At 38.4% G+C, this 24,568-nt stretch overlaps 1 protein-coding gene across 2 annotated transcripts in view; it reads left to right on the top strand.

The window, feature by feature from the left end:
• GPC6 (glypican 6) overlaps window positions 1-24,568 on the top strand; it is a 1,094,470-nt gene that overhangs the window by 542,100 nt on the left and 527,802 nt on the right. For both annotated transcript variants that reach the window (XM_032314703.1, XM_032314704.1), the window contains exon 3: window positions 18,176-18,567. In XM_032314703.1, the coding sequence (XP_032170594.1) occupies window positions 18,176-18,567 (392 nt within the window). The remainder of the gene's footprint in view (window positions 1-18,175; window positions 18,568-24,568) is intronic.

Below are 24,568 nucleotides of genomic sequence, written 5' to 3'. Positions count from 1 at the left end.
TGCAAATATCTTCTCCCATTCTGTCAGTTGTCTTTTGATTTTGTTAACTGTTTCCTTTGCTGTGCAAAAGCTTTTGATCTTGATGAAATCCCAATAGTTCATTTTTGCCCTTGCTTCCCTTGCCTTTTGCGTTGTTCCTAGGAAGATGTTGCTGCGGCAGAGGTCAAAGAGGTTGCTGCCTGTGTTCTCCTCAAGGATTTTGATGGATTCCTTTCGCACATTGAGGTCCTTCATCCATTTTGAGTCTATTTTTGTGTGTGGTGTAAGGAAATGGTCCAATTTCATTTTTCTGCATGTGGCTGTCCAATTTTCCCAGCACCATTTATTGAAGAGGCTGTCTTTTTTCCATTGGACATTCTTTCTTGCTTTGTCGAAGATTAGTTGACCATAGAGTTGAGGGTCTATTTCTGGACTCTCTATTCTGTTCCATTGATCTATGTGTCTGTTTTTGTGCCAGTACCATGCTGTCTTGATGACGACAGCTTTGTAATAGAGCTTGAAGTCCGGAATTGTGATGCCACCAACGTTGGCTTTCTCTTTCAATATCTCTTTGGCTATTCGAGGTCTTTTCTGGTTCCATATAAATTTTAGCATTATTTGTTCCATTTCTTTGAAAAAGATGGATGGTACTTTGATAGGAATTGCATTAAATGTGTAGATTGCTTTAGGTAGCATAGACATTTTCACAATATTTATTCTTCCAATCCAGGAGCATGGAACATTTTTCCATTTCTTTGTGTCTTCCTCAATTTCTTTCATGAGTACTTTATAGTTTTCTGAGTATAGATTCTGTGTCTCTTTGGTTAGGTTTATTCCTAGGTATCTTATGGTTTTGGGTGCAATTGTAAATGGGATTGACTCCTTAATTTCTCTTTCTTCTGTCTTGCTATTGGTGTAGAGAAATGCAACTGATTTCTGTGCATTGATTTTATATCCTGACACTTTACTGAATTCCTGTATAAGTTCTAGCAGTTTTGGAGTGGAGTCTTTTGGGTTTTCCACATATAGTATCATATCATCTGCGAAGAGTGATAATTTGACTTCTTCTTTGCCGATTTGGATGCCTTTAATTTCCTTTTGTTGTCTGATTGCTGAGGCTAGGACCTCTAGTACTATGTTGAATAGCAGTGGTGATAATGGACATCCCTGCCGTGTTCCTGACCTTAGCGGAAAAGCTTTCAGTTTTTCTCCATTGAGAATGATATTTGCGGTGGGTTTTTCATAGATGGCTTTGATGATATTGAGGTATGTGCCCTCTATCCCTACACTTTGAAGAGTTTTGATCAGGAAGGGATGCTGTACTTTGTCAAATGCTTTTTCAGCATCTATTGAGAGTATCATATGGTTCTTGTTCTTTCTTTGATTGATGTGTTGTATCACATTGACTGATTTGCGGATGTTGAACCAACCTTGCAGCCCTGGAATAAATCCCACTTGGTCGTGGTGAATAATCTTTTTAATGTACTGTTGAATCCTATTGGCTAGTATTTTGTTGAGTATTTTCGCATCTGTGTTCATCAAGGATATCGGTCTATAGCTCTCTTTTTTGGTGGGATCCTTGTCTGGTTTTAGGATCAAGGTGATGCTGGCCTCATAAAATGAGTTTGGAAGTTTTCCTTCCATTTCTATTTTTTGGAACAGTTTCAGGAGAATAGGAATTAGTTCTTCTTTAAACGTTTGGTAGAATTCCCCCGGGAAGCCGTCTGGCCCTGGGCTTTTGTTTGTTTGGAGATTTTTAATGACTGTTTCAATCTCCTTACTGGTTATGGGTCTGTTCAGGCTTTCTATTTCTTCCTGGTTCAGTTGTGGTAGTTTATATGTTTCTAGGAATGCATCCATTTCTTCCAGATTGTCAAATTTATTGGCGTAGAGTTGCTCATAGTATGTTCTTATAATAGTTTGTATTTCTTTGGTGTTAGTTGTGATCTCTCCTCTTTCATTCATGATTTTATTTATTTGGGTCCTTTCTCTTTTCTTTTTGATAAGTCGGGCCAGGGGTTTATCAATTTTATTAATTCTTTCAAAGAACCAGCTCCTAGTTTCGTTGATTTGTTCTATTGTTTTTTTGGTTTCTATTTCATTGATTTCTGCTCTGATCTTTATGATTTCTCTTCTCCTGCTGGGCTTAGGGTTTCTTTCTTGTTCTTTCTCCAGCTCCTTTAGGTGTAGGGTTAGGTTGTGTACCTGAGACCCTTCTTGTTTCTTGAGAAAGGCTTGTACCGCTATATATTTTCCTCTCAGGACTGCCTTTGTTGTGTCCCACAGATTTTGAACCGTTGTATTTTCATTATCATTTGTTTCCATGATTTTTTTCAATTCTTCTTTAATTTCCCGGTTGACCCATTCATTCTTTAGAAGGATGCTGTTTAGTCTCCATGTATTTGGGTTCTTTCCAAACTTCCTTTTGTGGTTGAGTTCTAGCTTTAGAGCATTGTGGTCTGAAAATATGCAGGGAATGATCCCAATCTTTTGATACCGGTTGAGTCCTGATTTAGGACCGAGGATGTGATCTATTCTGGAGAATGTTCCATGTGCACTAGAGAAGAATGTGTATTCTGTTGCTTTGGGATGAAATATTCTGAATATATCTGTGATGTCCATCTGGTCCAGTGTGTCATTTAAGGCCTTTATTTCCTTGCTGATCTTTTGCTTGGATGATCTGTCCATTTCAGTGAGGGGAGTGTTAAAGTCCCCTACTATTATTGTATTATTGTTGATGTGTTTCTTTGATTTTGTTATTAATTGGTTTATATAGTTGGCTGCTCCCACGTTGGGGGCATAGATATTTAAAATTGTTAAATCTTCTTGTTGGACAGACACTTTGAGTATGATATAGTGTCCTTCCTCATCTCTTATTATAGTCTTTGGCTTAAAATCTAATTGATCTGATATAAGGATTGCCACTCCTGCTTTCTTCTGATGTCCATTAGCATGGTAAATTCTTTTCCACCCCCTCACTTTAAGTCTGGAGGTGTCTTCGGGCTTAAAATGAGTTTCTTGGAGGCAACATATAGATGGGTTTTGTTTTTTTATCCCTTCTGATACCCTGTGTCTTTTGACAGGGGCATTTAGCCCATTAACATTCAGGGTAACTATTGAGAGATATGAATTTAGTGCCATTGTATTGCCTGTAAGGTGACTGGTACTGTATATGGTCTCTGTTCCTTTCTGATCTACCACTTGTAGGCTCTCTCTTTGCTTAGAGGACCCCTTTCAATATTTCCTGTAGAGCTGGTTTGGTATTTGCAAATTCTTTCAGTTTTTGTTTGTCCTGGAAGCTTTTAATCTCTCCTTCTATTTTCAATGATAGCCTAGCTGGATATAGTATTCTTGGCTGCATGTTTTTCTCGTTTAGTGCTCTGAAAATATCATGCCAGCTCTTTCTGGCCTGCCAGGTCTCTGTGGATAAGTCAGCTGCCAATCTAATATTTTTACGATTGTATGTTACAGACTTCTTTTCCCGGGCTGCTTTCAGGATTTTCTCTTTGTCACTGAGACTTGTAAATTTTACTATTAGGTGACGGGGTGTGGGCCTATTCTTATTGATTTTGAGGGGCGTTCTCTGAACCTCCTGAATTTTGATGCTCGTTCCCTTTGGCATATTGGGGAAATTCTCCCCAATAATTCTCTCCAGTATACCTTCTGCTCCCCTCTCTCTTTCTTCTTCTCCTGGAATCCCAATTATTCTAATGTTGTTTCGTCTTATGGTGTCACTTATCTCTCGAATTCTCCCCTCGTGGTCCAGTAGCTGTTTGTCCCTCTTTTGCTCAGCTTCTTTATTCTCTGTCATTTGGTCTTCTATTTCACTAATTCTTTCTTCTGCCTCATTGATCCTAGCAGTGAGAGCCTCCATTTTTGATTGCACTTCATTAATAGCTTTTTTGATTTCAACTTGGTTAGATTTTAGTTCTTTTATTTCTCCAGAAAGGGCTTTTATATCTCTCGAGAGGGTTTCTCTAATATCTTCCATGCCTTTTTCGAGCCCGGCTAGAACCTTGAGAATTGTCATTCTGAACTCTAGATCTGACATATTACCAATGTCTGTATTGATTAGGTCCCTAGCCTTCGGTACTGCCTCTTGTTCTTTTTTTTGTGTTGAATTTTTGCGTCTTGTCATTTTGTCCAGATAAGAGTATATGAAGGGGCAAGTAAAATACTAAAAGGGTGGCAACAACCCCAGGAAAAAATGCTTTAACCAAATTAGAAGAGATCCAACATCGTGAGGGGGGAGAAAGGGGATAAAAAGAGGTTCAAAAAGGAAGAAAGAAAAAAAAAGAAAAAAGAAAAAAAAAAAAAAGAAAAGAAAAGAATTAAAAAAAAAAAGGAAAACACCTAAGAAAAATGTAAAAAAGAAAAAATATATATATTAGATAAACTAGTAAAAAATCGTTAAAAAAGAAAAAGGTAACAGTTAAAAAAAAAAATTTACCCGAAGGCGAGAAAAAAAAAAAAAACAAAAAATGAAAAAGAAAAAAATTAAATTAACTGCAAGACTAAAAACAAATCACAGGGAAAAAGCCATGAGTTCCGTGCTTGGCTTTCTCCTCCTCTGGAATTCTGCTGCTCTCCTTGGTATTGAAACCGCACTCCTTGGTAGGTGAACTTGGTCTCGGCTGGATTTCTTGTTCATCTTCTGGGGGAGGGGCCTGTTGTAGTGATTCTCAAGTGTCTTTGCCCCAGGCGGAATTACACCGCCCTTACCCGGGGCCGGGGTGAGTAATCCGCTAGGGTTTGCTTTCAGGAGCTTTTGTTCCCTGAGCGCTTTCCGTAGAGTTGCGGAGGACGGGAATACAAATGGCGGCCTCCTGGTCTCTGGCCCGGAGGAGCCGAGAGCCCAGGGCCGCACTCCTCAGTGCGCCCTCAGAGAACAGCGCCCAGTTTCTCCCGTCTGCCTGACCTCCGGCCGCGCTCCGAGCTCTCCGAGCCTGCGACCAGTTCAAGGTAACACTGAGCTGTGAGCTTACTGTCGGCTCTGTCTCTGTAGCCGGCTTTCCTGTTCGAATACCCGCAAGGTCTGCGACACTCAGACACCCCTGATCCTTCTGTGACCCTGCGGGACCTGAGGCCACGCTGAACCCGCGTGGGCTTCGCCCCGGTTTAGCCTCTGGAGCGATGTCCCTCAGCGGAACAGACTTTTAAAAGTCCTGATTTTGTGCTCCGTTGCTCCGCCGCTTGCCGGGAGCCGGCCCCTCCCCCCGGGGTCTATCTTCCCGTCGCTTTGGATTCACTTCTCCGCCGGTCCTACCTTTCAGAAAGTGGTTGTTTTTCTGTTTCCAGAATTGCTGTTCTTCTTCTCTTCGATCTGCCGATGGATTTTCAGGTGTTTGCAATCTTTAGATAAGCTATCTAGCTGATCTCCGGCTAGCTGAAGTAGTCTCAGCCTGCTACTTCTCCGCCATCTTGACTCCTCCCCCCGAACAATGGAATTTTATTGGCGACTGAGTACATCCGTTTGAGAAATCCTTTTACTGTCTAGAAGGAAAAAGAAATTTTCTATACTTTTAAAAGTATTCATTTGACTACCAAAAAATATTCTTATTATCAGTGAATAATCACTAACCTTACTGGGACCTTTATGTAACAGCCCATGTGCTGCTTCTGAGAGACTGTTTCTCTCTCTTTTAATTCATTAAATCCTTCTTACTAATCAGCATGCATTCACTAAATTTAGACTCAAGAGACTCAAAGTCTATCTTTTGAGTACATTTTTTGTTTGTTTTCTGCCCTATGCAGGCTTCTTTTTTTGGCGGGGTTGGGGGGGGTTCTTAATTCTTGGACTTCCCTTTGTAAATTTTAGATAAACTAGTTTCATTCAATATTCTTACTATTTTTTGGTTCATATTTTTAAATTTATTTTTAATAAATTTTAAATATTTTTATTTTTATCTTTAATAAATTTTAAATAAATTAAAAATTTGGTCCATATTTTTAATTTATTTTTTATTAACATATAATGTATTATTTGCCCAAGGGGTACAGGTCTGTGAATCATCAGTCTTACACAATGCACCGCATCACCATAGCACATACCCTCCCCAATGCCCATCACCCAGCCACTCTAACCTTTGCCCCAATCCCCCAGCAGCCCTCAGTTTGTTTCCTGAGATTAAGAGTCTCTTGGTTTGTCGCCCTTCCCTGTCCCATCTTGTTTCATTTTATCCCTCCCTTCCCCCCATGAACCCCTGCCCTTTCTCTCAAATTCTTCATATCAGAGAGAGCATATGATAATTGTCTTTTTTTGACTTATTTCGCTTAGCATAATCCCCTGTAGTTCCACCTGTGTGGTTGCAAATGGCAAGATTTGCAAGATGTGCGTGTGTGTGTGTGTGTGTGTGTGTGTGTATCATATCTTCTTTATCCATTCATCTGTTGATTGACATCTAGGTTCTTTCCATTTGGTCTGTATTTTTAAATAGGTATTTTCCTCATCAACAAGCAGCATTTTTCTGTTTTAAAGGTCTTTTTATTTTAAAATAATACCTATTGTGTTTGTATTTTAATTGACACATAATTTATAGTCATTGTAGAAACTTTAGAAAAGTAAGCACTGTGCAGAGAAGAAGATGCAAATCATAGCATTTTACCCATCTTAAACCATTTTTATATGTGTGTTCTTATTTTTCTCAGTATGTATATACCTTTTCTTTTTTTTTTTTAAATAAAATTGGGATTGTACTGGATATATGTTTGAGGATCAATTTCTTTCTTTTTTTTAAGATTTTATTTATGTGAGAGAGAAAGAGCACAAGCAGGGGGAGTTGGCAGGCAGAGGGAGAGGGAGGAGCAGACTCCCCACTGAGCAGGGAGCCTCAAGTGGGACTCCATCCCAGGACCCTGGTATCATGACCTGAGCTGAAGGCAGATGCTTAACTGACTGAGCCACCCAGGCATCCCTATTTTTGGATCATTTTCTATCTCAGCATTTTCGGTCATCATATCGTATACTGAAAGTAGATTTATTGTAAATCTTGTGAAGTTTCTGTTTTAAGACTCTTCACTTAAATAACCTTTTCAAGATCCTATGCCTAATTTTGTATTAGTAATTTTGAATTATATCTGTTAGAGAGGGTCCTCTAAGCTCCTCACAGAATCTACAAGTACTGTTCCTAAAGCCAGACTGCCTAGCTTTGCAGTCCCTGCTGCATCGCCTCTTAGCTAAGTGCCTTGAAAGCTACTTAACTTTTTTTGACCTTCGTTTCCCCAATGCGGAAGTTAGATGATAATAATAATCACTATCTCATAGAGCTGCTGTTAAGATTAAATTAGTTAATAGATGAGAAGTCCTTGGAATAATAGCTAACTCATACTTAGTGCTTGGTGAGTGTTAGCTGTTAAATATTTTAAAAACATAATTTTACATATATAACATAATATTTTACAGTGTGAATATATCCTTCCTTAAGGATTTTTTAATTATTTCCCTTCTCTGATAACATAAGTAATAAGAGGAATATTTGTTCACATAAATTTTTAACCTTATCTTCATAACTGAACTATTTCCTTCCATTAGTGTTCTTTTCTCTTTATTTCTTTCTCTCTTTCTTTCTTTCTTTTTAAGATTTTATTTATTTATTTGACAGAAAGAGAGATCACAAGTAGACAGAGAGGCCGGTAGAGAGAGAGGGAGAAGCAGGCTCCCTCCTGAGCAGAGAGCCCGATGTGGGGCTCGATGCCAGGACCCTGAGATCACGACCAGAGTGGAAAGCAGAGGCTTAACCCATGAGCCACCCAGGTGCCCATTAGTGTTCTTTTCTACTGGGTCATACTGCATTTCACTTTTCCTTAAAAAAAAAAAAAAAAACCCTAATAATAATAATAAATTCGTACTCCTGGTGGCTCAGTCAGTTTTAAGCATCCAACTCTTGATTTCAGTTCATGTCATAATCTCTGGGTCGTGGGATCAAGCCCTGCTCTGGGCTCCACACTGGGCGTGGAGACTGCTTAAGATTCTCTCTCTCCCTCTCCGCCCTACCCACCCCCACCTTGGGTATGTGTGAGCTCCCTCTCTAAAAATAAATGAATACATAAATAAATAAATATTTAAGTAATAGATATCACAAGAGGTTCTTCTTGTACAAAATATAGGTACAGACAACTCGAAACACAAAGGTGGCATATAGCAGAATATATGAATACATTATTACTCAGTTTGTTTTTTTAAAACTCATACTTAGTACTGACTTTTGCTTTTATTTTAATTTAGACATCTCTTGAACATAGTAAACTATTATTCCAGGACTTCTCATATCTTTTCAGCACTGAAAGTTTTTTCATGGACCCGAAAGGACGTAACTTAACAATTCAACATGAAATTTGGCTATAATACTTTCATTACGAATTTTCTATTTAACTGTGTTTCACAACTCAGCTGTTCCCAGTATACTTCAAGTGGCCCTTCTGTATTATGTACTTCAATCTGCATTATGTACTCAAAGCCTAGTTACTTGGGCAGGCGTTCCCTTTCCCTTGGCTTTAATTAGCTCCTTTGTTCTCAGACTCTATTCCTTTCTCGTCCCAGGCTGCACCCTTCTTTGCTCATCATGGGATAAGCTCGTTGTCCTGTTATCCAAGAAGAGGGGGTGCCCAGGGGAGGGAGTGTTAGTTGCTGGAAAAGGAAAAAGAGATACTTGGAAAAGGGAAAGGGACTAGCACAGTCTTATCCCCCAAGACCGTGGTGAGTGCACCTCCTACACTTTCTGCATGTTGGCCATGCTGTGCTTTCTTCCGGACACCAGAACGTGGGTGGTCTACTGTGACAAAAGAGAAAAGGGAGCCCAAGCGAAGGAGGGGAAAAGGAGAGTCAGGGCTGACGCGTCATGTAACTCCTCCTCCCGTCACCATTCCTCCTTCCCTGTCCCTATATCCACTGCCAGGCACTGACTAAATGGAAGTCCTGGAGAAAAGAGAAGAGCTGCACATTGAGATCACTCAGGGAGTCTGAGGATAGACTGACCTGGATCCCACTCCCAGAGCTTACGATTTCATTAGTCTGGAAGGCAGTCTGGCCGCCAGGATTCTTTTACGTGATTTTAATGGGCAACCAAGGGTGAGAACCACCTATGAGAATTCTCTGAGAATCAGAAGTCAATTTCCTATGGCTCTTCCTCCTTATTCTCCTTAAGCACCTGCCGAATCTCTTGCGCAATAACGCCATGTCCCCCTCACTGACTTTTCACCTACAGGTTAGCTTTGACCCCCAGTTCCCAGAGTCCACCCCTGGTGGTTTGGTGGTGCAGATTTTTGTCCACCCCTGGCACAAGCTGGTGAATGAAGAAGGAAGGGGAGCTGCCCAAAGAACTGGGTCTGTGATGGGAAAAATATAGGATCCAAATTTGGAAACCTAAACAAAACAAAACAAAACAAAATACGTGCTCTTTTTTTTTCAGTGAAGGCAAACACGAAGTTGGAAATGATTTTAAAATCTGTAATTTGGAGGCCTAAGGGGTTACACCGCTGTGTGTCATGTCCTCTCTGAAAAGAAAAATGGGTTGTGGGCAAGGCCTGAAGGCGTTTGCAGGCCAAGACGAAGGAGCTGTGCGGTGATGACCGTGAACTAAGCAAGCACCTCAGGTTTTAATTTCATATGCGCTGCTTCGTGTGAGCTGGAAACATCATCTGCAGGCTCCAAACAGTTGTTTGCTTTTGGCAGCAAAACATCAGCAGATTTCAAATTTAATTCCTGATTCCCAGAATTAATAGTTTATCTATACCACCTTGTGAACGTAAATGGCCTAATCAGACTTTCTCACTTGAAACGATATCTTCTAGAGAAATAACCTACCAAGAAATAAAGCATTTATCAATCTAGTGTGTAAAGGATCACTAAGTATAGGGGGGAAAAAAAAAGTTTAACCTTGGGAAATGTGCGTTCAAGCCAACAATTTCTGTAAACTGCCTTATTGCTTCAAATTTTCCAATATCAATCAAATACATAGGGGCTGCTTTCCAAGGAACTTTCCTTTTTGAAACTGAATTACACCCCTGAATCTGAAAAGTCTCCTGGAATTTATTCCCTTCAGGTGACTTAATTTAATGGTATTAAATGGAAGGACTTTGCAGGGTATTGATTATTTTTAACAAACACTCATGATGACTTTTCATTAAAATTTTCTTAATGGAAGAGTCTAGTTGATTACATTAGATGCACTGGAAGTACATAAATTGGTAACGTCCAATTGACCTGAAGAATGCATTTCAAAAGACATTGTTATATCCTTGATTTTCTTGATTGATTGGTTACGAGTATTTCCCTAGACCCCTTATGTTTTCACTTCCTTAAAGTCTAATTTATAAGAGTTTCCAACACACAGTGCGAGTAATATAATAAAAATAACCTTTAGATTAACATAGTGAGCAATTTTTGAATTGTGTATTGTGATATTTTTGATAGCAGTTTTATTGTTTTCTGAAAATAATTGTTCTAGATTTATGGTGAGCGCTGTATTTCATTGTAGGGCCTTGTAAAATGTTAAAAGATAGTTTAAATTTCCATTTTTAGTAATTACCATGAAGAGAAAGTTAAGAAGGAAAATTATGAAATTTTCTTTATAATTTTATTGTTTTCTTTTCCTTTTCCTTTTTCATTTTATACTGTCTACCTTATCTGCCAGATTTACTGTGGAATTTTCTCCTCGTGAAAATGTCCAGGGGCTCATTAAACCACAATATTAGAAAAATTTAGGGGTGTCTACTTTGAAATCACTGAAATCACCTCAATCCTCTAAATCATTAAAGTGATTTAAGAATTTACTTTTGGATTTGAGTTACCTTGTAAGGAAATATAAAGAGATGAATGGGCTGCAGGGCTGTCAAAGAAAACTTTAACATATAAGATAAAAATAATGGATGAATTGTTGAACACTGCGTCTGACACTAGTGATGTCCTATGTGTTGCCTAATTGAATTTAAAGCAAAATAAATAATGGGGAAAAGGAAATTTTATTCTACTACTTAGAGATAACAGACTAATAAATTGTCTTCCTACCTACAAGAAATTGAACTGCATAAAACATTTTGTTGAATTAATGTATCTCCAAACATTTCACTTACGATTTTGACCTTTTATGCCAGGGATTGGCAAAATTTTTCTGTAAAAGCATGGTTATTAAATATTTGGAGTATTTTGAGCCATATAAAGTGTCTGTTGCTGATTCTTCTGTGTTAACATTGGCATTTTATTTAATTTTATTCAAACATTTAAATGTTTAGGTGAATGTGTTCCTGGATATATATGCTTGTTGATAATGTACACATATGATAAAATTACATATGCATATATAAAAAATGAGACATATTGAGTCAAATAATTTTAGCCTCCTTTTGTGTGCCACTGTCCTGTGGCTGGTAGCTATAATCCCAGAATCTGTGAGTGGTTTCTTCTAGTGGAAGCTGCTGCCCCTTTCAGGAAAGATCGAGCAATCCTGGGGATGTGAGTTTGTCCTCCATTCTCAGTTACATACATGAACTAATTAGCATTAGTGGAAAAAGTAATCACACATGAAAATTATTTGTAATAAATAACTTAAATGTGACTTTAGAGTGCATTTTGCAATTTTTATTTATATATGGTTTTATCCATTGTCTTTGGAGTTCATTATACTTCCCATTAATCATTCAAATCATAGTGTGAAAGTTTGACTTATGAAAAACTACAAAGCCACCCCATTGTCCTGCACTTTCTTAGAATTCATCCTTTCTCCTAACAGTGTGAGCTCTGGGTTCATGTTAGTTGAATGGTCTAGGACAACTTGCTTCTGAGTCTCAGTCTCCTCATCTGTAATCTAGATATTATCTAGATATTATCTAGATATAATCTAGATACTAATACCTGATTTGCGTAAAGTATGTGTAAAGTCTGTAACACCATTTCTTATATAGTGTATGATGCTGATTATACATCAGGCAACTGTTTCAGCCTGTCTCTCGCTATGTTTGAAATTACCATGGTGGTAATTTAATATTTTCAAATCCATTTGTCCTCTTCATTTAAGGTTTGGTATCTTGACTTTCCTCCAAAACTGCAACAGAAGCAAATGGAAATAATGAAGATACTATGTTGCCATTTGACTGCATTTTAAAAGAGTTTGTGATGGGGATGGGGAGCTCTTACTTATCTGACAGAAATTTGGTTAAATAATCCCTCAAACAGGAAAGGTATAGATTACTATCATTAGAATCACTTTGAAATTGTATAGCCTATTAATTCCTGGGATGAACTGACTGAGTAATTCGTAAAGCTTATTATAATATAATAAATTTATAGAAACATATATATACAATCATAGCAAGAGAAAGTATGAATTACAAGATAAAGAAGTCATAAATCATAAAAGAATTTTTGCTTACAGCAGCACTGTCTCATAATAGCCTCTTTTTTAATGAATCGCTATTTTAAAAATAATTTGATTTAATTTCAACCTCAAATTTTTAAAAATGTATACTGAGGGTTGCTATTTCTTACAGAAAAACACAACTGATATTTGGGAAAACTGCTAAGACAATATAACAGGATATCTATTATAGATTCAAAAGCAGCTTGGGAGTTCATTCAAAACATAGTATGCAGGGCATTGCTTGGGTGAAGTATGCAAGTGAACTTGAATTCAGTCAGCTTGGCGAGATCACAGGCTATGAGGTCAAGGCCCAGCAGGGCCAGCAGCAGGAGAGGTAGTGATGAGGCCAAACAAAGCATGGCTTGGGACAGAGAGCTGTGTCAGAGAGGAAGTGAGCATCTGGTAAGGCAGTCTTGATAACGAACATATTTTTGGACAGGAGCCACGAGGCCTTCTAGGTATAGATGCACAGGAACTTGGAGCATGGAATAATGTGAATGTTTATGTCTGTATTACTGTACAAGAGTTTGGAGGATGCCAAGATGCTATATCAGTTATGTTCTGCTCTACCATGGGCTATAGCCTCTCTCTCTCCTTCTAAGTTGGGCCCATGAACTTACCATTCTCTAAGAAGAGTCCAGACCAGGTAGAGTCAAGATTCACTTCACTGCACGCTCATGTTCCTCCATCACTAGTCCCACTTTCTAAAGCCTCACCACGTAATAGGCGCCAGACATGGAATCGGTAATATTAGCCACCAACAATCTTACCCATGAGTATAATGTATGTTTCAGTTCCTTTCAGTGAGAGCGCAGCTCCTCGAATTTATCTCAAAAATGAATTGCGGGCTGTCTCTATAAATGTTCTGGGTTTTTCTCTGAATGTTTTGATATCCTATTTTTAGACCTCTGGAATTTCTCTGTAGGAGGATAACTCTCCGTGGGAGGATTAAGAGTGATTTTGTCTCCCCAAGGGACGTTTGCTAATGTCTGGAGATGTGTTTGCTTGTCGGTGCTCAAGGAGGGATGTGTTATTGGCAGCAAGTAGAGAGAGGCAAAGGATGCTGTTGGATATGCTACAGGGCACAGGGCAGACCCACAACAACCAATCTCGTCCAGCTCACAATGTCAAAAGTGCTGAGGCTGAGACCCCTGCTATAGGGAACCACATCCAGGTGTCCATGCCTCATAGGCTAGAGTGTGCCAAGGGTGACACTTCCTGTTGTCTTTATGAGCAGCCTCAGTGTTTACCTCTTCTCATAGGGTCGCACATCTCTGGAGTGTGAAGAGACAGGCCATTCAGGGACTTTGTGTTCTCACCCTCGAAGTCAAAGCATAAAAGAGAGTAAAGTCATTATGATTCTTCTTCCATGAATGTTCCTCATTAACTCAGCATTTTCCTGGTCATCCTATCTGGTCATTGTGTAAGCAAGGAGACTTTTGAAAGGAGAAATCATCTCATTAGGTATGCCTGAACGCTGATAGGCATATGCAGCATGAGGAAGAACAGCCCTATTGACTTGTCCTTGAAAAAGACGTGGGGGCTGGGCAGGGTCATAGCTTTATTGTGTCTGTGAATCATAACCCATAACCCTTACTGGACATCAACTTTCCCAACCATGTTTCCCTCCATGACAGCTCTTCTGGGTCTTTCCTTACCCAGACCTTGGACTGGTTCATTCAGTTGCGCTAGTTGAACTGATTCAACATGCTTTAGTGGAGGCGAGGGTAGAAAAGAAGAGATTAGGAGAGAAAGACACTCAACACAAATACATGGGTTTAAAGAAGCAAATTTAGGATACCTGTATCCCCCGACAGGACAAGTACTATCCGTTACCGAGTATACAGATACAGTTACCAATGACCAGAGACCAAAGCTTCTCAGACTCATTGTGTTCTGTGATCACACGACTTTATACCACCATCTTGAAGCATTCATTGCAAACAAACTTCCAGTGAGAAGTGTTTTGGAGAGCCGGAGAGTAGGAGAATGCTCCAGTCTCTAGGTAAATGCCATACAGCGTGTAATCCCGTCTCCACGCACTGTCCGCCTGTATCAATGAGACATTTCCAGCTCGATTGGGAAAACCTTTATGCCATTTCCTTGGACTTGGATGCTTCGAGAGCCTCTGATCTGCCTTTCCTCTCCTGCTAGCTCCTCCCTCCGCTTTGCACACACCTTACATCTTGATGCATTTGTTGGGAGGCTTCATTTGAAGCCTTTCTCGGATGTCCTCAGGGCAACTTTTGGCTCCTTGGAGTTGAATTTTGCCCCTTAAGAGGCCTCTGCAAGGGATCGGGCAGCGTGCAGACTTTCTTGTTTGCCTTTGGAATAGCGGTGGTTTTTATCTTCAAGATTGTTCCCCCACTTGAAGCAATCTGCCCCGCAGCAAACAGCTGTCTGCACCCAGATCTCCCCTCTAGATGAATAAAATCCTTCTAGAGGCTAATGCTGGCTGGAAAAAGTGCTTTTGTGCATCTATGAAGCAGAATGGAGCCCTAAGCAACAACCTTTGATGTATATTTTGTGAATGGGGAAGAGAAAAAAATCAAAAACATTTTTTTCCTGCCAATCTGTTTCTTGCAGATGAAAATTTTTGTTGACTGAAGGCTTTACCCAGTGTGCAGTTTGCCCTCCCCGATTAAACGAAGGTTGGATTGAGATCGTTTTTCCCTATATTGCGCTTCAGTTTCGTTCTCTGTGCTGTATGGGCATAATACTTCATCAGCAAAGTGGGTCCGATAACTGTCTTCCCAATCTCCATCTTGTTTGGTTTGTTGAGAAACAATTTTCATCCAAGCATAAAATATTTTGTTCAGAGTCAACCTTCAAAAGGTGGAAGTCTAAGTCTATAGGCAGGCTAAAAATGAAATGAGGGTACTTGTTTTTGGAGGGCATTAGTTTTGCCTCAGTACCTTAGATCCCTATCTTTCATAAGATCTAAGATCAATGTACCTTAAGGTAGCAACATTTGTCATAATTGCCTGATACATTAGCATCTTTCAATACCAAATATTAACTTTCCCTCTGAGATCAGTAAACCATATAATGATTTTGAGTGAGGAATAATAACTTGACTTTTGAGGACCAGTGAAGCTAATAGCAAACTTTGGAGACAATGACATATCCTTAGACAGAACTGAAGCTTAGAATCTAATGAAATGTTTCTTGAGCCCTATTTACTGATAGATGAGAACTTGGTGTCATTATTCAATGATGAATATGAATTTAGGCATACAGAAGCAAACCACAAGATACAATAAGAGAGCAGGCTGTTTTCAACCATTCAGCCTCACAGCAGGCAGAAGTCCAATATTTCATGTTCCCTGTATCAGGAGGGGAAGAGCCTAAGGAATGTTACTTTCAGTAAAAGCAAAAAAATAAAAATTTCATCCTCGTAGAGAAGCATTTATACCTCCAGTCTTTGCAGAGAAGATTTTTTTTTTTTACTTTTTTTTTAAGCTCTTTGAAAATCCAGACCACACTATTGATTACTAACTATTCATTGCTGAAGGCAGTACTCTGTATTCAATAAATTAAGCTTTAATTCCTGAGTCCAACAAAATAATTGACCTCAAAAAGAAGATAAATGAATAGGCTGTCCCGAGCTCATGATTAGAATCCACTTTCTAGTCTCATTATATTAGTATTTTTCAATTCAGTGATTTTTCCATTCTTCTCTAGTTTCGTTCACAATCTATAACACCTTTCACCTGGCTCCTCTATCAACAAGGCCAAGCTATTTCCATTCTTGGTTTCAAGAATGAAAGATTTGAATATGGTATTTTTATACTTTAGTATTAATATTGATCATTTAGTATACTTTCCATTTTAGGACAAACTAGGTAACTAATATTTCTGAAAAATTATGAAATGTTCTTGATTGCATAACATGGACATAGAACATACAGAAATATTTTGATTAATTGATCCTTTGAAAATTTTGAAAAATTTACTCTTTTTGCACCAACGCCGATTTTCCTTACTGAATCCTTGAAGATTAGGGAGGCTTAATAATGTTTATCCTGATTTCACATTTGGGAAAAAATTAGGATAAGAAATATTTGGTGGCTTGGATAAGATCACACAGGGTTTGTAAACTATGACCTAGGAAATCCCTCAATTTTTGCTGCCACTGTAGCAACAAAATTTCTATATTTAGGAAAGTGTATTCTTTCATAGTAAATAGGTAAACATGTGAATAGAGTCCTTTTTAAGGTTTGATGCTTTGGTCTCATTTGAAAACAACTATAAAATAATCCTATTATTGTTCCAGGCACCATCTAATGATCAGAACAGTGGTTCAACATTACATTTTTCAGAACCAAAGTGGCTAACTCAGGGTCTTCTAATAAAGCAGAAATAAGATGTTAACTTCCAAGGAATCTGTAGAGAGATTCATGGCTTCTTTCCTTCTGTGTCTCAGGAGAAAACACTCCAGGGTTCCAGAAAAAAAAGAAATAACTTGTTTGTTTGCTTGTTTTTGTTGGTATTCCTACTGGGACTCTTTGAGGTGTGCTGGACTTGCTTTGTCCTTGCATTAGCTGAGAGAGGACATGGTATCAGAGAACGGAGAGAACTATGAGAGGTCAAACAGGATCCCTCTAATGTTGCGAACTTGAATTTATAAACTCAGACGCATTATCTTGTCTTAGCCTCTTCCCCACCTCAAATCACATTCTCCAAATGGGATAAGACTTGAGCTTCCTTCCCGAAGTTCATTTGTGCAAATGGATAGGTGTCCTTACATACATGAAGTATGTCTCAGGGGGCTTCATGTGAGGCCCATAGAGGCTAACAGTACCCAGTGACATTAATTTCTAATTTCTTGGGCGCCTGGGTGGCTCAGTGGGTTAAAGCCTCTGCCTTTGGCTCAGGTCATGATCCAAGGTTTTGGGATCGGGTTCCGCATCAGGCTCTCTGCTCAGCAGGGAGCCTGCTTCACCCCCTCTCTCTCTGCCTGCCTCTCTGCCTACTTGTGATCTCTCTCTCTGTCAAAAAACTAAATAAAATCCTAAAAAAATTTTCTAATTTCTTGCATCCTATAAGTGAGCCCACTAATATTCAAGTCCTGCGTGATAGCAGAATTCATTTCTTGGTGTACTCTTTTTCAGTTAGAACTTTTTAGGCAGGAAGCCCAATTGCCTATATTTTATTCAAACTCTATAAAATGATAGTTTATATTTATAATGACAATGCAAAGTACTTCATAACTTTCTGATTCATTATGGCAAACTAAATTATGTTCATTAGAGCTTTGGTATTAAGTGAATTTAATTGCATTATGAATCTCTGAACACTGATAATTGATTGCTATATATAGCAACTACAAAGAGTCCAAAATATTATACTAATTTAAATATCCCATTTATGAACTAGTCCAAATAACAGCAATTTAATTGAATTTGGTATTAGAACTGATTTGTAAATAGGTCGGAGCAAAAGTTTTGTATCAGTATGCATTTGTTATTATGTTAATGACAATACTTTGCAACATATTTTGATTTGAGTTTATATCAAATTAAGTTTTCCTAAAACTTAACAATAAATGAAAAAAGAAGCAACTACTTTGGAGGAGTAGTGAATGGTATACTCCTAATGTTAACGGACGTTCTCTCAAGCATATATCATGTCTTCAGTTTTCTTTGACTCATAGAAGATCATAGTTATATGGCAAGTCTTGTGTAAAATACTGTCACCTGTTCATTGATATCTTATCCACAGGATATATATTTGTTTGAAAAGGTCCTTTAGAAACTGTTGTTTCTAAGCTAAGTAGATGCATGGGCCATTCCAGTTCTCACCCATTCATAACGATGGGTTTTTCCTTGTTTTCTTCCCAGAATTTTTCCGAGAGCTCCTGGAGAATGCAGAAAAGTCACTGAACGATATGTTTGTACGGACCTATGGAATGCTCTACATGCAGAATTCAGAAGTGTTCCAGGACCTTTTCACGGAGCTGAAAAGATACTATACCGGGGGCAATGTAAATCTGGAGGAGATGCTCAATGACTTCTGGGCTCGGCTCCTGGAACGGATGTTCCAGCTCATCAACCCACAGTATCACTTCAGCGAGGACTACTTGGAATGTGTGAGCAAGTACACGGACCAGCTGAAGCCCTTCGGAGATGTACCCCGGAAACTGAAAATTCAGGTCACCCGCGCCTTCATTGCTGCCCGGACTTTTGTCCAGGGGCTCACTGTGGGCAGAGAAGTTGCAAACCGAGTTTCCAAGGTAATTGAAAATCTGCCGTCTTTCTAATTGGTCTTCCTCTTCTGCTCTGTTTTTAAAACAACCGTTCAAAAAAAAAAATTTTTTTTTTCAAGGTGAAAGTTCTTCCTTACAGCAGACCTTGCTTGCTCTTAGAGAAATCAGATAAAGGTCAAGGTTTAATTCTGGTTTAGGGTTTTTTTTTTCTTTTCTTACTTTGTGTGAGAGAAGTCAGGATTTCAGTCCATTCCATGCTTAGAATATAATGTCAGCATTCACCAGCGATATAGCCGAGAAGCTTTTATCGGAAATGGTGTGGAAACAGGTGTCTTGTAACCAGGACCACTTGGCACTTGTGATCAGAGTTTTCAGAATGATAAATAGTCGTGAAACAGTCCATCCGGAGGTTCTAATCCTCGAGGAGGTCACAAGGCAACAGACTTCATGAGGTCTGCAAGTAGAGACAAGCTGCTGTTCGGAACAGCGGCTCCTAGCATTTCTTCTTCTTTATCACTCTTATGAAAGTGGCCAAATTCCTTAGTAGTGGAGGAAGATCCCTTTGCTAACACCTGTGCCACTGGATTAGGGAACAATAAGGAATACAAAGTACAGATTCTGGCGGAGAATTCCTTTTGTTATCCTTTAGCTTTGTAATTCAATGCCACATACTACATTGGGCTTATAAGCAAGATAAATGACTAATACCCATCATGCCTTTCCTTGAGGATATCTCTAAACCTTTAATGCAAGGGGTCTTTCTCCACTGCTTTCTTTAAACATTGACTGTTTCCTGTGTCTAGGATATTTGCCTTTGTTTAAATTCTTCCTTGACATTCAACTGTCCTTAGGAGATGGGCTTGCCCATTTATGAGGTCAGCCCCACAAATAAACTGGAAGGTGATTACTCTAAGAGGTAAAGTAAAAAACAATACGTAACAGTAATCTGGTATTATGTCACCTAAAAAGGTCATATTTGTACAAAGATTAATTCCCAAAACTACTTTCTTATTGCAGGGCTATGGCAAAGAGCCACACACTTCTCAGAGCTATGGGTTCCATGCTACCATGTTTCTTTTTCTCCACTTTGAAGTCCTCAGTATTTACATCTTGCATGAAGACTGTGTATCCCCTTCAAAAGTGTTTCTCCATGGCACTATTTATAAATTTCATAGTAATCCATTTTTAAATTACATGTCCATACGCAGTTGATGTGGGCATAGGGAAAGACTATTTTCAAGAAATTTCTAAAAATGATAGTCACATGGGATTTAATAATATTAAGGGCATGTGATACTGATATAAAAACGATGTGGTTTTTTTTTTTTTCAACTGAAAATCAACAATATTCTAGCGGTAAAGGAACTAGAGCCCCAAAAGTAGATTAACAAGGAATCGGCCAGGTGGAATAGCAAGAGGAAATATCAGTTGAGAAAGTCTAAAATATAGAAAAGTACAAGAAATAAACATATACCCCATATATTCTTGAACAGATAGTTTTTTTGAAAAAAAATTTAAAAATAAAGATAACTTTAGTTATAGGGGCTTCAAATCGAAGTCTTTGCTTTTGTTGAAGAATGAAACACACAACCAGCTTTTAAAACAACACAAGGTAAGAAATTCAAAGCATGGACTGATGTATGCAATGCAACATCCTTGATTGTTTACTTGGATTCTGGCTGAGTGGGAATAATAATTATATGCAAATATTTTGGCCTGGGGATGTTCTGGTACAATAAGAGAGTGTTTTCTAGCAAAGTATCTAAAAAGTCTTGGGAGAGCCACTGCCAATTCTCAGAAGGTAACATTAACACTTGCCCAGAGATGACCCCCTCCCTTTTATCATTCCCTATCTCAGTCTGAGGTCTTTGTAGATGAAAATCTAATCTACTAGTCTTTCTTGCCTGGAGGTTGACATCATGGAGCAACCAACAGTAGAGTATGGCTTTGCATTTTTTTTTCTGGACATGATGAGAAGAAACACTGAGCTCATGGCTTCTCCTGATCCTTGCATAGGCAACATCCATTTGGCGAGCAACTGCTGTGGGTTTGTGATGTCGTTTGTGGTCCTGTGACCATGGAATGTGGACTGTTCTGTGCAGACATCGCCTTGTCTGGCCTGAGTTTCATGAGCCCTAATCTAGGCAAATCATAAATCCTGGGCTAACATTTGCGCACCACCTTCTGGTAGAAAGATAGAGAGAAAGAGAGAGAGATACAGATAGAGATATGCAGTTTAAAAGAAGCTGAGCATCTTTTTTTCTAAAATACTTTATGGAGGTACCTGAGTGGCTCAGGTACCTGAGCCTTTGGCTCAGGTCATGATCTCAGGGTCCTGAGATCGAGTCCTGCATCGGGGTCCCCGTTCCATGGAGAGCCTGTTTCTCTCCCTCTCCTGTTCCCCCTGCTTGTGTTCTCTCTCCCTCTCTGTCAGATAAGTAAATAAAATCTTTAAAAAAAAAAATAAAGAAAAGAAAATTCCTTATGACTCAAGGATTTACACATTTTTACCAATGAACTTTCTCTCCTAATGATTACCAGATGGTCAGTAGCTGAGTAAACCAGAAATAGATCTACTAGGATTATTGGTGTGCTGATAATTTTCAGCACCCAAAGTATTTTTTTTTTGTAATAAGAATAAAATACTACAGGGCTAAATAAATTAAACAGAGAAGGAAGAATGGTGTTGGAGATATAAGCTGTTCATAAATCGGAAACCTCCCTATGGTCCAGTGATTTAAAGTTGATGAAATGATTGCAGAAGAGGGAAGGAATTCAAGGTAGAATTCCCAAATGGAATCAACAAACCAGGTTATCTCCTGCATCTTGATTTGGAGAATACTTTTTTTTTTTTCTTTCCATTTCTCATCTCTCTTTCAGTGACTTCCTAAATCTTGGGGAAGATGTCATTAATAGCTTCTAATTAATTGTTTTGACTGGGAAGTTTATCTCTTTGGCAAAATACAGCCATTTGACACAAATATTCTGACATGATATTATAGGGAATTTTCTTACCAGAAAAATGGAGGAATACTTTGTAGGTATCAACACAGTTATTTTTTAAATTTCTTCTTTGCCACCTTATAGATAAAAGCCTTGTCTTCTAGGTACTGAATGGAGCTAGTTAATTTTAAGTAACTGTAACTGGAGATCTGGTTCTACACTTGATCTTAGTCAAAAGGCTGAGAAGCGATGGAGATCTGGTTCTTAGAAATATTGAACGATTCTGGAGTGAGCATCTGTGGTCAGCTAGCCAGGATTTGTTTTCTCTTTGAATGACTATTTTTATCTAGTGCCAAGGGTCGACAAAATAAGGAGATTTGGTATCTTGCATACTTTGTTGGTGGACGTATAAGTGGACATGTTCACTTTGGATAGCAAATAGAAAATACCTGTACCATTGAAAAAGTGCATATTCCAAAACTCCAGTTCTACCCCTGGAAGGGATCAAGTAGGCATGTACCTCCGTGTACAGGTAGATATGTAAATGCATGTTAACAGCAGCACTGTTTGCAATAACATGAAAAGTGAAAAGATCACAAACGTCCCATCTGTGTCCATCATGAATCCTTTACACCATGAAATCCTATGTGGCAATGAAAATAAGTGAACTATAGCCACACTTGTGGATGAATCACGGAACCTCATTTTGAGAGAAGAAAATCACCAAAGCATACAATATATATAAAGTTCCAATACTATATAAAATGAAGCAATGCAGTATTTAGGAATAAAATATATGTGAGATAAAATTTTTAAGCTGTAAACACAAACATCAGATGGTCATTACCTTTGGGGTTAGGTTTGGAGATTTTATATATGAAGGATTTTATATATGAAGGACAGGGGTTTCTAAGATTATTGATAACATACTGTCTTAAGCTCTAGGCTATGTGTGGGTGGAGAGTGGATTTAAAACCATTTTAATGAAAAAGATTGGAGTGGGGAAGGACTTTGCCATTTTCCCTCTCTGATTCCCTTAATTAGCTTAGATATGATCAAGTCCCCGAGTTACCCTCTTAGGTTATCAGGTTTACTGCTGTTCCTGACTTTTTAAGCATTGACTTTCCATGCCCCATATTGTGCTGAATGATACTAGGTAGGCATGGAAGGTGAAGCCCTTAAAGGAAGATAAAAAGCAAATTTTGATAATGTTGTAGCCTGGAGAGAAAGCATCTGGACTATTCTTTAGCTTTGTCCCTTTCTGAAAACACCACTCTCATGCCCTTATATACAAATACACCCATTCGTGACAGGAAACATGGATGGCAGCTTGTCAGACACTGTGAAGCCCACAGACAGAGGCCTGCCTGAAGAGGTGTTAACAGGTTGTCTACTTAGACCAAGCTTCAACTATTTATCATGAAGGCAAATAGAGAAATGACTCTTGTGTCTTCACGGATCTGTCCTGATGCCATTTAAACAAAGAAGACACGACTTTCCCATCTTTCTGCTTTAATAAAAGTGAGTTCTATGAGTAAACATTGTAAATTATGTCAATACAACTACATCAACTATGCAAGTCTTTTCAATGATTCATTCCAGACAGTGCGGTCGATAATAGAGCTGAGATCCAGAGAACTTACACTATTGCTAAAGACTGCCATAGATCTTTTTTTCTGCCTGTCTTTCTATGTATCTATCTGTCCACTTATCCATCCATGCATCCATATACCTAAAATCTTTCTTTCTTGTGGGTCATGACTTTGACAAGAAAGTCTGACTTTTAGTCTTTAGGAAGACCAGAATATATTCATCAGTAGACACCTGCCATGTCTGCTTCACACACTGTTGTTTTTGCATGAAGAGCCTCCTGGCTGGTTCATCTACCTGAGTAAACAGCTTTGCATTAACAATGCAATGCCTAGAAAGCAATAAACAGAGAGTCAATTTTCAATAAATGTGGTTGATGGACTATAAGGCTGAGAAAATTTATCATCAAATTTGATGAAATGAAGGCTATGAAATACATCCATTGAGAGCATTCTCTGATCGCAGTGGAAAACCATTCTGAAGAATTTACCATGGATAAAATTTACAAGAGAAATGGTATTCTATTTAGCTCTTTGCTTTTGGGAAAGAATTTAAGATATAAGGTAAGACCACCTGTTGTAGCTATCACCTGACTCATTTGTCTTGTGCCTTTTATGGTGATCTTTTAATTGGAGTTAACTTCTGTGGAGTCATCCAAAAATGAAAAGGACCACAGAAAGGTCTTAGGTGAATGAAACCTTTTTATAGTTCTTCTGTGGTTAGTGTATTTTCTTCTGTAATTGATGATTATTCAATGTAGGTTACTTCAGTAATTTACAGTGTTAGGAAGACTAGATGAGTCTTTTGAAATTATCAATAATATTTCTATGTTTATGACTTTTAAGTCAGCATAAATAATGCATGCTTGCTGCTTTTATGATGGTGGTGTGGACATTATATTTAGAAAGTACTTTTCAGTTGATAAATAAATAATTTCATGATAAAAATAGTAACAAAATACTAGTGCTAAGAGCCATTACCATGAAAATAGCTTATTAATATAATTCATTGAAAATGTATGAAGTTTACCATGGTGTAGTGCTACCCAATGCAGTCTACCATTTAATGCAATCCCTATCAAAATGCCACCAGAATTTTTCACAGAGCTAGAAAAAATTATTCTAAGATTTGTATGGAACCACAAAAGACCCCAAATAGCCAAATCTTGAAAAAGAAAAGCAAAGCTGGAGGCATCACAGTTCTGGGCTTCAAGCTATATTACAAAGCTGTAGTCATCAGGACAGTATGGCAGTGACACAAAAACAGACACATAGATCAATGGAACAGAATAGAAAACGCAGAAATAGACTCACAGCTATATGGTGAACTAATCTTCAACAAAGCAGGAAAGAATAGCCAGTGGAAAAAAGATGGTCTCTTCAACAAATAGTACTGGGAAAACTGGACAGCTGCATGCAAACGAATACAATGTGGACCACTCTGTTATACCATATCCCAAAATAAATTCAAAATAGATGAAAGACCTAAATATGAG

The sequence above is a fragment of the Mustela erminea genome, chromosome 15, assembly GCF_009829155.1.
Source record: "Mustela erminea isolate mMusErm1 chromosome 15, mMusErm1.Pri, whole genome shotgun sequence".
NCBI classification, from domain to species: domain Eukaryota; kingdom Metazoa; phylum Chordata; class Mammalia; order Carnivora; family Mustelidae; genus Mustela; species Mustela erminea.
This window is presented reverse-complemented; position numbering and strand designations above follow the sequence as displayed.